Here is a 17393-nt window from a genome sequence, read left to right on the forward strand (position 1 = left end):
TGTTTAGACAAGCTTTACAGTGCGCGTAGGAAACTTAACATTCGACTCTTTGTGCTCTCACGTCAGTCACTAATTTGGCCTGCAGGCACCGAGAGGCGAGACGGAAGACTGTCGGACAAATTGTAAACTTAGTCAAGAGCGACTAAAGTCCCCAAAACTCACAAGCTGAAGAGGCGTCAAACGCAAACGATTCATCCTTTCTGACAAAAAGGATACGCTGCTGGACATGTGAATTTAAAGGAGATACTCGCCAAGCACAACAATGAAACCAACGACTGTCCCGTGTTGCTTCGGCTTTCTCCTGACTTGCCTCTTGTTCGGGTCGAGCTCTTCGCAATCAGGTGAGTGGACGGCATCCGTGTGCTCCACGGTGCGCAGTTCTGTGTGTCCGTGGAGCTGCTCTGCGCGCGCTGAGCGCAGTGGCATAGTTACTATCCGTGGAGCACACTTTTCCCTTTACTGTTGTTGTTTTCATGCATGTTACATAGGGTGTTCCTCCCGCCTCCTGCTGTCATTTCAACTATCAGTCAGCATCATAATGTTAAGAAGCGTCTAAAATGGACTGACGTGCACGCAGAGAGAGCGCGCATGCTGAAACACAGGTGCTGGTTTGAGCAGATGGCAGGTTGTAGCGGGACATATCTGTTGTGATGAGCTGAATGAATCAATGCCAGGGACTTGCGCTGTCTTCTTCGTGCACAGAGCGGCACTGTTGAATTTGAGAGGGGAACGGAGAGCATTTATTGTCCAATTGCACGTGTCCTTCACACACGGTGTGGACAAACACGGAGGAGTGACAGCCTCGCTTTACAACAGGCTACTGTGCTCTTGTCTTCCCTCCTGTGGCTAAACAGGCTGTCTAATGCTCGACTGTGTTTCAAAAGTTCCCTCTTGCCTGTGTCCTTTCCCTGATCAAAAGCAAAATCAGTATAGGAATAATATAATGTAACTCCTGCATCGGTTTTTTTATATTTATTTTGAATATCGGTGCGTCCGTCAATTTGATCAACTACTTTAAATTGAATGTCCTGCAGGGACTGGCTTGGAAATAGTCTATTGTTGTCTTTTCGTACTGATCCTCTCTCACCTGAGCAAACGGTGATAACAGTGGTGGACATTCAGCCATTTGCATTCTGAAAACGGGATCAAAGCGAAGCGGATTACCCTGAAATTACATTATTCCCCATTTTATAGTGAGTCCCTTCGGGGATTCCGTGGACCACAGTTTGACAATCCGCGCTGTAGCGCACAGGACTTTCTCACTGACAGTGGCAGTACCGTGTGTACAGTGCAGCGGCGCTCTTTACGCACAGGGGAGCTAGGTGCGCTCACCGTCTGTGTGTGTGTGCGTGTGTGTGTGTGTGAGAGAGAGAGAGAGAGAGAGAGAGAGAGAGAGAGAGATCGAAGGGCTTGTAAATAACATGTCCATAATTCACACACGTTCGCTTCCTTTATCCATTCTTTCGTTCTTTCCCTGGTTTGTATCGATGGTCTTTACACCCAGTGCATACAGATTGCACCCAATCATAGCGTAATATCTCAACATCGTCTTAAAAGTCGTTGAATTAAACTGTTCAAGCAAGTGTTGAAAATCTTCAATGAATGTGAGATCATATATTCATACGGTGTCACATTTCTTTTTTTTATTTTACGAGTGGATGGTTCTGTCCCATTGCACCTGGTTTTAATGTTTAAACATCTTAAATAAGTGAAACTGTTTTCCCAACAGTTTTAGGTACATCAGCACATTGTTTGACGTGAAGACATATTTTGAGACATATTTTTCAATGCAGACATTTGATCTTATTACCAGTGAAAGCGTAATGCGCGGACCCACATCTGTAACATGGTCAATACGATCTGATTCCAGTAGAGCCCCAAAAGGAACAGATGAATTAAAGGTTGGATGCGGTTTCGAGAGGGACTAGGTGGGATGCGTGTCCTCCTGTCATTTTATGCACGTAACATTTCTCTATGTGAAAATGATGAGAAAGTCAAATGAATCATCCCTCACTCGTTCCGTTCCATAAAAAAGAGCATGCATTATTTGCCACAGACGTTGTGCGATGGAAATGGCGTCTAATTAACGAAACAATTTGGTTTTAGATTTGAGGGTCATTTTGGGCAGATTAGAAAAAAAAAAATCCGTCATTTGAGTAAGTTTCGATTTGTCAAGAATGTTGTTTTGCAGTGTTTGTCCAAACAAGCGGTATACTGTTAAAAAAAAACAACAGATTTCATTCTATCAGAACAAATAGACAATCAAACGATTCCCTGTAGGACTGCCTGTGTTTCAATAACTTCCCAGATGAATTTCTTGGAAACGGGACAATCCAGCACGGCGATCAACAGTGGTGACAGTTGCCACAGGCTGGTCGCGTACCCTGGTGGAGCTCTGAACTCTTCTAAAACGTGGACGTGGAAGGTAAAGGAGCACAAAAGAGAGTCGGAGACTAACGTAAAAAGAGCGGATCATGCACGTATGGTCGTAGCCTACACGTGGGTTAAGTGCTGCATGTGAGTAGGAAAGGCAGAGAAAGGCAACGTAATATAATGTGTTTGTAGTGTGTGCACGAGCGCGCGCGAACGAGTATAGTTGTCTGCCTGTGTTGGATTCGCTTTTGCGTGCATGCTCTACAGGGATTTCCATGAAGCAGGCAACTTAAAAAAACAAAAACACGCACTTATTGCGCCATTGCTTTCTCTATAAGTTTTACTGATGCAACCTAATCTCTCTTAAGGAGTCATTTAAAACGTAATACTCCATTCCTCAGTGTTACAAATATTTTACCATCAAGATGCCACCTTTCAGCAACTGTGAAAATCAGGGCCGTTCTAGACCAACACACGTTTTTGTATATTTCCGAGGGGCTTTCGCGTTCTGTAACTTTCCCAGGAGAATCCTGCAATCCTTAAATCGAACACCACAATCACCTAAACTGGAGTTAAGGGGCTCACATGACAGCAGGACCCATGTCTGCAAGATGTGAGTGTTCCAGTCCCCGAACCGCTCTTTCATTTGACTGCAGCAGTACTGGAGCTGGAAGATAGAGGTGGGGGAATACATACAGCTGCCGATTCTGAACCATATGGCCACATTCCAAAACTCTATTTGTGTTTATGAATATTCATAGGTTTTGTGCGCAGGAGCACAGGGAAGTCATCTGTTCCGAACGCAACTGTGTATGCATGGAGTGGGTTTTCAATTAGCATGTAGATGAACATCCTTAAATGACCTTTTTTTACAGCTCTCTCAGCAGTTTCCCCTTTGCTCTGACTGAAAATTGAGTTTGATTGTTAAGGATTGTACTCGAAAGAGGGACGGACTGCCTTCTAAAACTTAATTGTTGAACGATAGTTTGATGGCTACTCTTTAGCGCATCCTTGATTTTATAGAGGCCCCGCTGTTTATTGGACTGAAATGGACAGTGCAGTTCCACAGTGAAGCATGACAGAATGTTTACAAGGGGTCGAGTGAGGCACGCAGAGAGACTCTCCTAAAAAGGAGGATTTTCTTCTTCTCTTTTGCACTTTTTGCACTCTTCGTACACTGTTCTTTGTTATGTATTTATTTTTCTTCCAGTCTGAAGCATATGGGAAAGAATGGTGTCATATTTAGCGGCCCACACGGCTCCGCTTCTCCACAAAAGCCCTCTTGCAGTCATATCTTAGCCTGCTGTCGCCTGATAAAGGAGCTTTGACCCTCCACCGCCATCAGGCTTTTTTATTAGAAGAATGGCAGTCTTTGATTAGGTGGTGATCCACTTCCATTTGTTGGATAAAGGAATGTGAACCTTTGTGCTTTTATCTCCTCTGTGCCTGTCGGGGTGAGAGATGAGGACCAACTTAAGGCCATCGATCCGCTTTATGGAGAAATCTGTGAAACTAATGCAATCTAAATCTTCCTGGATTGCTTTTATAAATCGTCAAGAAGTGTTTTCAGATGTAGATAATGGTATTATTGTTTCCTCCTTCCTGGTGAGTGTTTGTTGATTTTTCCTTTCAGTAAGTGACAATGATAAAAACTAAAATGCATACCAACACTGTCCTATTGCCCGTACCTTGCCATAAGTTACTGACAGCCAAAAAAAATAAAAAATAGCCTGAAGACATTTGCTGCTAAAAAGAAATTCTAACCATTTTTATAGTGCTTTCCTCTCCTGGGGATTTCACCCTATCGTCAGATAAAGAATAAAAAACCTTCTGTTTGTGTAATCTAGACTGTAGTTTCATTGTGAGAAGAGTGGAAACCATTAAGTTTCCTATAAATCTCTACACTTCTCAACAAACGAATCACTTTTGAACCGCTGGCATCAATAATACATGTGTAGTACCCACAATGCGGCCCAAGAGTCCCTCATGAAAAATCACTCTGGGACTGAAAGTGTTGTACAGTGACCCACTCAAAAGTGAGTCTATGACCTTATTGTCCATAATGGTGTTTTTTATTCTGCTATGATATTACTGTAATATTCTTTAAACATCTCCACAGGGACTTATGTCTATTATATCTGTATCAAATTCTTTAAAAATGTATTCAATTACCACATATGTCTTTATTTAGGATGACAAAGGGGATTGTATCATTATTCTTTTTTTCATTCTGAAGACACAACTGCAGACATTGTTTTCCAGTTTTGACTTGTTGATGGGCTCATAACCAGTCAGACTGTCTGCAGCCAGCAGAAATGATTGGATCGTATCCCGTGTGACCTTTACAAGCACTGCGCCCTCATTTATCACCTGCAGATATGAATGCACCATACATGTGCATGTGCTTTGCCATGCATCACGATCGGCTCGGCTAATAAATGTCCTTTTTGTGAAGGATGTCGTAATTGGATTGAAGCATCACGCATGTCTGTACATGCTTGACTTGACCAGCTGTTTTTCATGTGTGTATTTAAAATGCAAATTCTATGTTTGAAGCGTGCTTTACAAGCAATTAGTTTCCTGCAGATTTGATAGGTTCCGTTCAAAACGGAATGCTTTATGCTGTTTTTCACTGCCTCTACGTTTCTCTGCTTTTTATGGTTTCTCTTTTTGCTTGCTGTAAATTGAGCGAGCTTTGAGTTTTTGTGTGCAAGAGAATGAAAGGGAAAGGAGCAAGAGAGAGACACGCAAATAGAAATACTGATAGCCTCTGTGCAACACAGGCCCTGAGTGCTGAATACACAGCATCCAAAGACCTTCATTAAAAAGGTAGTGCAAAAAAACAAAAACGGTCAGATACACAAACACAAGCAATATCTTTGACAATATACCACAGCTAGTTTAGACAGATCAGGGACTTGAGTTTCAGATGCGGGGAAATCTATTCAGTTGGCAAATGTGCATTTAGGGCCACCGAGGAGGGCTTGCAGCATGACAAAACAATACAATTCTCAGGACTTCTGCTACCATTCAGCCTTTCTGAGTGTGTTGAAATGGGATCGACACAAACAACAGTCAAAGAAAAGAGGCTAAACGAAGCGGTTTCATCTACAGTCACCTCTGCTGCAAGGCTGAAGTCTGTCGGGCTAAATAAGTTATTTGTTCAAAAAGAAAAGAAAAAAAGAAAATTTTTGAAATGGTAAAAAATGGCACAAAATGTTGACTCAGACAGTAAGCAAGTAAAACAATGACTAGAACCTTACCCTATCTCAGTTTCGCACAGCTTTTCTCAGAGAGATAAATGATGACATTCAAATTTGTGTTTTTGCTAGATATTAAAGAAACAGTTGTTGCAACATTTTTTATTAAACATTTTCAATGTATCCTCATACACCAGTTTGTACGCTATTTTACGAAAAAGTTACTCCTCAAGTTCCGCAACACGTGTCAATTTCCGCTCCTTACATGCAGTCTTTTCAAAATCAACTCTCGTCTTCACAGGAAACAACTTAGTTAGGTTTAGGAAAAGACGGTTTGGGTTATTTAACAAATACATTAATGTTGACTTCTCGTTTCACACGGGGAATGAACAGCAGTCTTTTGGATGAAAGACCGTTTGTTGGTTGTTTGACCCATCTACCTCCCCTCCGCCCCTAGCGCCTTGTGTGTTTTTTGAGATCTTTATACTTCCTGCTTCATAATAGCATTTGAAATGATTTCGTGGGATATCTACAAATGACAACGCATTCATTTTTATAGGTATAGCTACGGACGCAAAATGAAAACAGACTGTTTTTTGACAGGATTCACATAAAGTTGTGTGTCAGTGTGGACTGGTGCCAGCGTGCCTCACACGTTGGTGAACACACTCATTGCACACTTACCCACGCACACATGCTGCCTTCACCCCGGGCCATCGGTCTAAGAGGTATAAGGCAAATGAGCGAGATTCAGGCCTTTTAAACCCTCGCTCCTATGTTCGCTATAGACAATGTAGATGTCGGGAGTCTGAACGCATCATGTATGTCTGTCTGTTTTTTTGTGACTTCTGATCCCCTTTGTTGTCGCTGCTCCTCTTCTCACAATAGGCTCCGTCTGTCCTCCGCATCTTCCTGAAGGGCTGCAGAAGGCTGTCAGCCACTGACCCCTTTGACAACCAAATTTTGAGGGCTTCAAAATGTAGTGACAAAGGGTCTGGGAAAACATGCGCATATACTGCATGTGTGTTGATGTGTGCGCCGACTGTGTCTGTCAGTGTTTGCATGGCTGCATGGTTGGAGGGATAGAGGGTGACTGACAGACTAACCGAGCTCCAGAGACTCTCCCTCTCTGCTCCAGTGTCTGCTTTTTCCTCTTCCTCCACCCACCCTCTGTCTTCATCCGTGGCTTTGTAAGCCTCCGCATAATGTGGTAGCATTATAATGACAATGGAAATTATGGCTAATCTTTGTTAAGACACACTCATTACCGCCGCGTTTCAGAAAAGGAGTCCAATGATAAGAGTTGGTCTGCCTGTTTTCTTTCTCTCTCTGAAGCGACAGCCTGACATATTGGAGTGATGTGTTTTATTCTCGCTTTTTTTGTGAATTTTTTTCTATTCCTGCGCAAAGTTAATAATGGTGGCAAACATATGAAAGGATGATAATAGGCTGACAACTTGGGCATGAAAGACTAGCTCCACCTTCAAACAAGCTTTTCATGCAGTTCTGTATGTGGGTGTTAAAGGGCTGATTTCTCTCAACTCTCTCCCTCTCTGTCTCTTTCCTCTTTTAGTAATCCCCTTATAAAATATTCATAGCTAATCTGCATTTACAATGTAATTACAGACAGGCTTTGAGTGATATCGGATATGGCCGGCGGAACACGCGCTTCACGCAAAATCTTTGATTTGTGTGCCTGAATAAATACAAAACAGGCTTGGGGGTTAAGGTTCAAAGTCCATTTTTTTTATAAATTCAAACACACCAAACATTTATTTAAACTAGTCGGTCTGTACAAATGTAGTAAGAATTGCCATTTTCTTTCGTGCCAAGAACTCACAATGTAATGTTACATTTTAGTATATACTTTTCCTTGGGACTTTTGCATTGGAATGTAGTTACTTGGCCCTTTGACAAGGCCTGTTCAAGGCCGGACTGTTCTGTATGAAAGGTACAGAGGTGGAATCGGGGGACAGAGCTGTTCCGCCGCTGAGCCTGCACAGGGGGTAGTCACATTGCCGAGCCGACGTCTGTGTGAAAAGGGACAGTCGGGTAGGCGGAACGCAGATGCTGTTGTGTTCAATGTCATGCCTCTTTTGCTCCCGTGATGCCGTTGTTTGGTTCAGTGTGAAAAGCAAAGCCGGCAAATCGGCGGAATCTCTGTGTTAAAGGGGCTACTGTAAATTGCTGTTGCGGTGCACACAGTCGTTATGATAGCTCCGGCAGAATGACATGCGAAACGAAGCTATCCCTTCTGTCTTTCTGTTTTGCCCCCATTGCCCAAACCCCCCGGTTCCTATCTTTTGGGCGCTGCTTGCCTCCGTTTAGTGCTAATGGAGCGGTGTGCCCTGTATGCTATTCTTGCAGGTCGATTTTTCACTTGTGTTAGAGGAGAGGGAGGGTGGCGTCCTTTTAAATGAAGCACTTGGCGTTTGTGACCTGTAATAAATGAGTTTGCAGTCATTCATGGCAGCTGTAAGGAGACATCTGGGAGTGAGAGAGAGAGAGAGGGAGATATTCAGACTGTACAGGGAACCGTTTATCTATGCATGGATGAAAAATGGCTGCACCAAACATGCTCACTTTAAAAAAAAAAACATGTGATAGGGAATGAAGAAACTGAAAGGTTATATGATGGATAATCTTACTGTACTGCCATCAGGATTAATATTAGTAGTCAGTAGTCAATTCCTAACACACGTTAGACGTTACATTTATTCTGATAATACATGTGATCATCTTTTTTTGTGTGCTTAATTTTGCTTTAAAATCTCTTACAGGCGTACCACCCTCTGGAGTTACTGTATAAATACTAAAATATCAGTTGATTTCACAGAACTCTTTTTTTTTTATTAGGTTATTGATTTTTATCCAGAGAGTAGGATCCTGAACATACAGGCATTTCAGTAGAATAATCATTGAGTTGTGAGTATTGATCAGCAGCTTTGTCATACACCACATTAAGATAATTTATGCCCCTTTAACATCAGTCAAAGATACTCTCATTCATAGCTACAGAAGGAATCATTTTGTATGGTTGTGATTTGGATTTTATGTGAGTAAATTTGTTTACAATTTCCTTCAACATGAAAGGATTCTTAGCTTGTATTAGGGTGGCTGTCGCTGGTGTAAAGGCGCAGTCACCTTGCAGCAGAGCAGAAATAGCGCAGCTCTCTTTCCCTGGATGTGAAGGTACATAAAGCACAGGATGAGAGGAGCAGGAAAGGCAATTGACCTTGGCTGCTTTTGGGGGCTGGCTATATAATCGTCCGGATGGATGCCACGGTTCTGCACCTTGGCAGAGAGGGAGGGGAAGAAAGAGGACAATGCTGAGTATGACAGTTACTGCTCATAGTGTAGAAAAGCAGATTTATTTTGAATTTATGCACAGTTGGTAAAAGTAAACCATTGTGCAAAAAAAAAAGAAATCGTAGCTTAATGAGAATGTCTAAAAAGTGATGTAACTTTTCAGCATTAAAGTGTCTAAAAACAACTAGACCTACATTTAGCTCACTGTGTACATCATCCCAATTTCCAACAATGTTCAAACCTTAAGGAAACTGTTATTTTAATCAATGAAACAGGTAGTGGCAGACAATATTGTGAGTTCAATACTTGTGTCGATCTTTATTAAGCAAATTCAGACATACGGTATTAGAGAACTGTAACGGCAAGCTTTACATCGTGTGTGTGCGTGTGGTGGTGCGTTTGTGATGGGATGGGTGGGTGGGATGGGAGTGTATGTCAAACGTGAGAGGAGCTGACTAAGTGCAACCCAGGACCAAAGTCAACCCTGCCATTTCGCCCCGCTGTGCTAGACTGTTTACCTGAGACAGGGGTGCTTTATCTCAGCCAGTCACTGCTGCTCATGTAAACACACAGGGGGGAACACTGTATATCATGCGGTTTTAAGCCCCCCTGCCTCTGTTCCAAAACCTCTCCCCGACAGAGAGACATTATCCCCCGATGGCAAGGTGAATGGGGTGCTGATGTAAGATTATTTGTAGCAGCCAGGGTAAAACGAAAAAAGAGAAGGGATGGGAGGCAAAAGAGAGAACTCTCCTAATTTTAGCCAGAGAAGAGCAGGCAGGCAGCAGGGCACACCGGAGGAGAGGTGTCTTTCAGCGAGGATGGGACATGCTTGGGTGTCTAGGGAGTCTTGGTGAAAGTGGTCGCTATCACAGGAGCTGGACGGACAATTAATCAGCAATGTCCCAGTGGGGGAGCTGGGGCTCTGACAGAGACACTTCATTCTGCACAGAACACACACATACAACACAGACCTGCTGACAGGCTCACCCGTAGCGTCTTCTCACCTCTTTCTTTTTGCCTCTGTTCTCATGGCTTAGCTTGTGTCCTCCTCCTTGTCCTCCTTCCTTCTCTCATCTTTTTTTTTTCCTTTTCTCATGTCCACTTTCCCCCTCGTTGTCCCTGATCCCCTTGACTTTCTTCTTGTCGCTTTATTTTGGTCGTCTCTCCTTCCCTCTCCTCTTTCCTCCTTGTCCTCATCTCCTCTCCTCAGACGTTTGTATAGGTCTGTGAACCTCTTGATTTTAATGAGTTGAGAGTCCCTCTTGTGACCTGACAGCTGTCTCCAAACTCTGTAAGACTTTCTTGCGGCTGTTGTGGGAGACGGGGAGGTGGGACGAGAGGAAAAATGAGGTGAGAGAGGGTGGACTGGTGGCTATAATTCACCCTTACTGCCCCTCCCTTCTTCCCTGCCCTCATCCCTCCATTTCTGCTGGCACTGAGTGATTGATGGATTCAGGTTTGACATGGCCCGGTTCACCCGAGGGCGCGAGCAAGGACACTGGTGAGATTTAGCGTGACGCTGGGGAGAGGCAGACAGGGAAAGTAAAAGACAAAGAAAGGAAACAGGGTGTACTCGACACTGTTGACCATCATGGCTTGCCAGGGTTGCCAGGGTGAGTAAGCTCTTCCTCAAACGGTGCACCTGTTCTCAGTTTTCCATTGCATCACCCTTTGGCTTTTCCGCTATGGCCAGGATGTAATGAACAAATGTGATTTCAACTGAATGTGTACTAAAGGTAATGGGTTTCAATAATGAACCTCATCGCTGAGTGCAAAATGTAGACTTTTTTTTTTCTGATGGAATTAGAGCACATTAACTCAGCTCACTGTTTGTGGCTAAAATCCAGTGCATTTTTCATTGAGCATTTCAAATGGCTTCAAAGCAATTAGGGTTGTAGGGGTTTTTCTGTTCATACAGTATAAGTTCTAAAGGGGATCAAGGCATTTTAAATTGCATTTATAGATGCCATTGTCATTACACTGGTGCCTGTACCCTATATGCAGCACATAAACAAACAGGGCTTTATTCAAAATAGAAAGCATAAAAATAAAATAAGTATATAAATCTGTTGTTGATCCTCCTCTTCAACCTCAAGGCTACCTCTCCTCCTTAAGCAGTGACACATGAGCTGTAGATATTGTTGCGTTCATTGATATAGAAATAGGCATTTTCTAATCATAAATATAACCTACAGTAAGTCCAGTGTGTGTACGTCTCTGATTTGAATGAGCTGAGGCTGTGTTCTGTGTTCCCCTCCAGGGGGGTCCTGGTCTTCTCGGTAAGCAAACACTCAATTGACATAGAGCCAGGCAAAGGGGAACAAGGCCCACAGTGTCTCGCTGCTCCAAGTGCTTTGTCCTGGAGGAGGCTCCCGCCGTGGCTCCCGGCTCCTAACCCCCACGTGACACGCCTGGAGATGAGGCACGCACTTGTCTCATGAACATTGTCTGTATATAGGGATGTGCCTCTCCAGGATTCAACAAGTCAGACCTGGGAAAAACATATCTGATTAGAAGAAGCACATCTCAGATGTTTTCTTTTTTTCCGTCACTGTTCCTAATCCACGCAGTGACCTTTTTTTTTTTTCATCATTATAATTCATAAATAAAAATGGATATTGGGAGAGCACAGATGGTACAGGGGAAAGTTTACCACCCAACAATGCATAAAAATGCCCAACATCATATCGTAACCAAATAAATTGATGCAGGTTTAAAATAGCAGCCTGCTGGACAAGATGATGGAAGCATGAATAATATTGCGGAGCTATCTTTATTTTTAATGACAAACAATCTTATTTTGCAAGTGTATTCCTTTCAGTGAGACCAAATAGGGCAGTTTTTGTCACTAGTGTTTCTGCATTAGGCAATCATTTTTGGGCTTTACAACTTTGTTTGCTGCCTCATCTTCAGGTGCTTTTTTAATTATTCCCATGCTGGCCATTGTATACGCATGAAAACAACATCCTTCCATTTTATTTATTTATTTTTGTAAAAATCTCCGCTAAAATAATATTTAAATGTCTCCTTAAGCAGACAATCTAGCAAGCGAGACCACCTCTTGCACTGATTGGCCAGGTGTTCCAAGCATTAAACATGATTAGATCATGTGTCATAAATTCCACCAATACGTTATGCTACACAGCTGTATCGGGAATTAAAAAATGTCCCAATACACAGGCTAAAAGTGTGTTGTGTGATTGGCTTTTCTGACATTAAGAATAAGTCATCACAGAAAGAGTTTGAGGCAACGTATAGCTTGCACATTTTACCGCCACACAGTTCCCAGCGGTATCTAAAAACACAGAGCTGGCGTTTTCAGCTTTACACAATCCGGAGACCATTAAGAACACCTCCGTTTTCGAGTGAGAAAAACTCTCTCAGCTTTATGTGGCCAGAAGGCCAAAAGGAAGAGATGGAGATGCCTTTTCAAGTTTAGTTTCTCTTCTTAAGGCACGATGTAGCAAGGTACAAAACCCCTTGAGGGATGTAATTCCTCCTCTTCCCCAGACCTGCCTACCTCATGTCCTCCCAGTAAATATTCAGTTTCGTCCTCTCAGTGCAGGCGATATCTCCCAATCTCTGTCTGCATGGCGATGAGTATATATTGTGTATGTGTCACCCAGCTGTGTCTGGCTATGTGAGCGGTAAACACAACGACAACAGGTATCTGCTGTTCTCCCTCTCACAGCCGCCTACCACACTTCAGGCTTTTTGCTCACTGTCTGGCTTGGCAGCAATGTGAAGTCAATAGGATGAATAAAACATACCTGAATCAGAGCCCTCTACCCTGGGAAATGTCAAGCTGTCAGTATAGCTTAATGGGAAAAACATAGGGTCGGTCCCAAGGATCGGACAGTTTATCGCATAACAGCAACAGTTTCTTTGTATGTTACAAATGCACAAACTCTGGCAACCACTGTATTAATGGGTTCCATGAATGATGAATAGGAGAGTTCAAGTCATTTTCATTTAGTAGTTACTCGTTGGAGAACTTTACTCGGAATGATCCAGCATGTCTCAGAGGGACACACTATTTAATCTTGTAGCTCAGTAGGCAGACATCTTTTCTCCTCACTTAGTTAGAGATTCAGTTTCCATTGTGTGAACACTTGTGTGCACCTATGACACTGCAAACCGCTTTGGGTAAAAACATCCTCTAAATTGCTGACGGTATTTGCATTTCATTCAGCTGGTCTGACACTGAAAAGCTACCATTTAACATGCAGTACTACCCATATTACACAACACTCATCTCAGCCTTTGGTGGTGGTAGCTAACCCCTACAGCTAATTATCTTTAAATTAGGGCTGAGGTCTAGGTTTAATTAGGCCTAGCCATGAGGAGCTTTGAAGCTCAACAATAACTCCAGCAACTTCAGCTGCCAAACCTTATCAGCCTAATGGAGACTCAAATACTGAGGGCCCACGGGGGCCCGGCAGGCTAGGCTGACTTTCTGCCTTATGCCAACCAAGACACACACATATACACTGCTAATAATCAAGACGTGATGAAGTTAGTGAAGCAGGTTGTGCATAAATGTGTGCGTAGCAGAGAAGTTAGACTTTTTAATTGCATCATTTAAATGACTTTTTAGTGTTGTTGTGAGCTACTCATACTCAACAAACAGTCCAACTAGTCCAACCTGTTTCAAGAGCCAGTAAACTCTATGTAGCTTGCGCCTGTAAAAAAATCATTTGAAATACTCCTATCTCCTGAACCTTCTATGGTTGTCCACAAACTTGGCCTGATGCAGTATATATCTCTACTTATTCAGCAGATTTGTTACTGGTCTGCTGGTTCTTTGTAGCCATCTGGTGTAAGGTAGGCCGTCCGTCCTCTGAAAAAATCCTCTCGGATGAAAACAGGAGGCTGTAGCCAACCAGAGCACAGATCTCACTCTTCCATGCCAGTGCCTGTTTCTTACCTTTATTCCCCTGCCATCTCCTTCTGCTGTGGAAATCACAACTCTGCAGTTAACACTGAGAAAAGGGAAGTATTGAACAGGGATAGTGTACTTACATTCTACTGACCACAGCGTTGTCCATTGTTTGGAGTCTTATGCACATCAGCTTTGTACATATGTTTCTGTACACGCACATACAAACCACTGACTACACATGAACGGTACACACATTACATACAGGTTACGTGTGATTTGGCCCCAGACATCAGATCGGCTGCCAGGAAGGGAAAGGTCCATAGGATGAATTGTCATGTCTCCTCCTCCTCTCCCCACCCATCATCTGCCCCAGCGTTTTCCCTAACTAAATAACTGTAATAGGAACAAGCATTATCATTAGCCCATCTGAACATGGAGAGAGAGAGGGAGTCATTGATAAAAAGATCAGAGGTTAGCCATTGGAGAGAGGGAGGGAGGGAGGGTAGGTGTGAAAAAAAAAATGAAGGAGGCTTCATGCTATTATCCAAGAAATTACGAGCTACAACAGACAAACATTACAGAGGGAAAAATATGGTAAGATAATATTAGAGACCGTTTTCTAAAACCCTATCATGATAATGTGATCAGCAGATAGGTAATGAATAAAAGAGGAAGAAATAAATGATTGAGGAGGAAACATAGAAAAGCAGCATAGGCAAAACTATGCTATTGTAAGTAACAAAACATAGATTGGCATGCATGTGGTTTAATTTAATGGATCTATTGAATACAAAGAGATGAGTGAAGAGCTGAAGACAGGGCTTCTTAAAGCTCACCATTCACACTGCAAAAACCAAAACAATCCATTTCTGCTGCCGGGCATGTGGTGGTTATGGGGTGATTGTGAAGAACCGAGAGTGCCAGAAAGTCAAGATTTCCATAATCACGTGGCAAAAATAGGCAAAAAGGAGAGGAAATATAAATTATGACTACTGAATTGGAAATGTATTCTTCAAAAATAATTATGGAAGTCAGTCTGCTAAATCATTATAAACCACGTTCATGTTAAATGAGTATTTTAACCCATATTGACCATTTGCATGTCAGTTACTCCATTTTACAATACCTTGAGTTCGTAAAGAAAACTTTGTTTTAAGTCAACGTGGGGGTAATACAGGGTGGGTAATTGATGTACACATTTTGGGGGTGAGGTATTCCTTTAAGGACCTTCCAATCCAGGATTGTGGTTGATTTCTTTAACAACGAATGTTTACAATTACAAAGTGTGTCTTGCTACAATACTTCTCTCATCTGTTTCACCTGTCCTTTATACTTGAGACACAAGCAGCAAGACAGGCAGCAAATGGATAAATAAAGACTGAGTAAAAATCGGCAGTGGGTGTGTTTGTTCTGTGGGGCATGTTGGCCGCCTCTCTGCACTGACAGCCAGTCTGTCTCAGAGGATTGAGTGACGGAGAGGGGCAGCGAAGCTGGCAGAACGCTAATGGGCGTGATGCTAATGAGCTCCGAGCCAACAAACACGCTCTCCCTTCCCCTCCCCTGACCTCTGATCTCCTCTCTTGTTTGTTTAACACCCTCGCAGGTAAAATGCGCTGAATTCAACCGCGTTGCCAGAAATAAGGAAAAACAGGCTTGAATAGCAATGAATGAAGCCTGTTTGAATTGAGTCGCAATCGTTTACTCTCTTTTTGTACTGTCAGTCATTTTACTATTAGGAAGCATATTTTGGCTGAAGTTCATCAGTACTCTCTGCTATATTTTAAATCCATCCATTACATACAGTACAGATTTGCACTTAGTATTGATCTACGGTAGTTTAAATTGTATACCTTCAGATTTGATGTGAAGCTGTAAGAATGTAATTGACATTTAAGCTTTTTAAATGTAAAAATAACAAAGACACTTATAATAATAATGATAATCATAATAATGTACTTGAGTGCAGTTTAAAAGCACTCAAGCACTCAAATCTACTGCTCGAGAAAAAATTCTGTAAAATTGCTGTACTTCCACAAGAGAAGGGCAATTTAGTTCACACCGGGACACACAAATGGACTCAGAAATAGCCATCTTACCCTCACCCCTTTAAGCTTATGGATGATTTTCTGTGCTTTTTACTCTCTTTCTCTTTAACAACCTGAGATGTCTAACGCTTTTGTCCCCTCACTCCTACCCTGGAGAAATGTCACTTGGTCCGGCATCGTCCGTCAAACTGGCATCTCTGACAGAGCACTCGGCTAAAAGGCCATGCTCCGATTGGCATAGGATCCCCTGGCTGTGCTGTGTCAGGCTGCTCTCCTCCTCTCCTCTCCACATTATTAGCATTCTCAAATCTGCAAAGATATTGACTCCCTCCAACATTCCTAAGCCATGTCTATTTTCTATTATTCTAGTGTCGCTTCAACCTCTCGGACGAGTTGCGTGGATTTGTTTTCCCCAGTTGTGCACGTGTTGTTGAGAGGCATTGCAATTAAATTAAGTCAGCTCGCTTCCTTCACTTTCTTGTTCTTGTTTGAACATCATAAAATATAACGGTGTCAAGGTGGATCTGCAATTCTAATCCAATACACTTTTTGTCGAATTCAGTGAATATCTACTCATGGTCCACTAGCTGTCTGTTCCGCGGTGAAAAAAGTCTGGTGTTCATACACAACCCTGGCTCTGTAAATGGAAAACAAACAAAGTGGCTGGGACTGAGCCCCACAATACTATTCCAGCCAGGACAGGGGAAAGGCCATTGATGTATAAAGACAAAGGCAAGGGAGTGAGAGGGATGGTCATTTTGGCACTGACAGAAGGTGTGTATTGGTTCGGGTGTTGAGTTCAAAATCAACAATCATTCTCGAGAAGTGCAGACTCCACCTTTTAGTGCTTGTTGTTTCAAAGAGAAAAAAAATCCTCTTTATTGTAACTAACAATCGATGGGCTGATGAAATGCAGCCGGAATTCTTTCAGTGGGCTGACAACACTATTAATTGCTCATCTTGCTTTATCTGGTGCCTTTAGCTAATCACAATTCAGTTTGATAGGAATGAGAAGGGACCATGGGGCTGTTTATAGTCAGGGGAAGTCTTAATACTTTTTTTTTTTTTAACCCGTGATTGATATTGATTACTTGCAGGAACCAATAAAGCTGAGTCCATTTGTGACACTGGATGCCGGTTGGGGCCACTTGGGTTCTTTAGGATTCCCTTTTAATTAAGTGTAAACAACTTAATTTGGCCCACCACTAAATGCAGTTTAGATGTCTCTGTACTTTCCTTAATTAAAGGCCCAATGAGTAGGATTTCCTAAAAAAAACAATGCATAGACTCATAAAGATATAATCCCTCCCAATCATTTATTCCCCACTATGTGTGTTGAGGTTTCTGACCCAGCCTGCTGCCTGTGTTTACTCTTTTCTTTTCATTTCGCTTTGTTCGGGACATTTCTGGGCGTCAGCCTCTATAAAAATGTAGTAACCAGGTGTCAGATCGTGAGCACGTACGGAGGAAGCTGCGGAAACGGTGGAAAAAGCGCCCAAAAAATATAGCAAGGCAAAACAAGCGAACAAAGCTTGTTGCAAAATGAGAGTGGGTCTGGGGTGGGCTTTCACCCACTGGTGA

The 17393-nt window shown here is 42.6% G+C and overlaps 1 protein-coding gene across 1 annotated transcript in view; it reads left to right on the top strand.

The window, feature by feature from the left end:
* Nucleotides 1–262: 262 nt before the first annotated feature.
* Nucleotides 263–17393, top strand: part of erbb4b (erb-b2 receptor tyrosine kinase 4b) — a 259023-nt gene continuing 241892 nt past the window's right edge. Inside the window, exon 1 of the mRNA XM_076108782.1 lies at nt 263–341. Coding sequence (XP_075964897.1) covers nt 263–341 — 79 coding nt within the window. The remainder of the gene's footprint in view (nt 342–17393) is intronic.

Source organism: Anarhichas minor, unplaced genomic scaffold (genome assembly GCF_050575085.1).
Source record: "Anarhichas minor isolate MPS153535 unplaced genomic scaffold, ASM5057508v1 ptg000004l, whole genome shotgun sequence".
Taxonomy (NCBI): domain Eukaryota; kingdom Metazoa; phylum Chordata; class Actinopteri; order Perciformes; family Anarhichadidae; genus Anarhichas; species Anarhichas minor.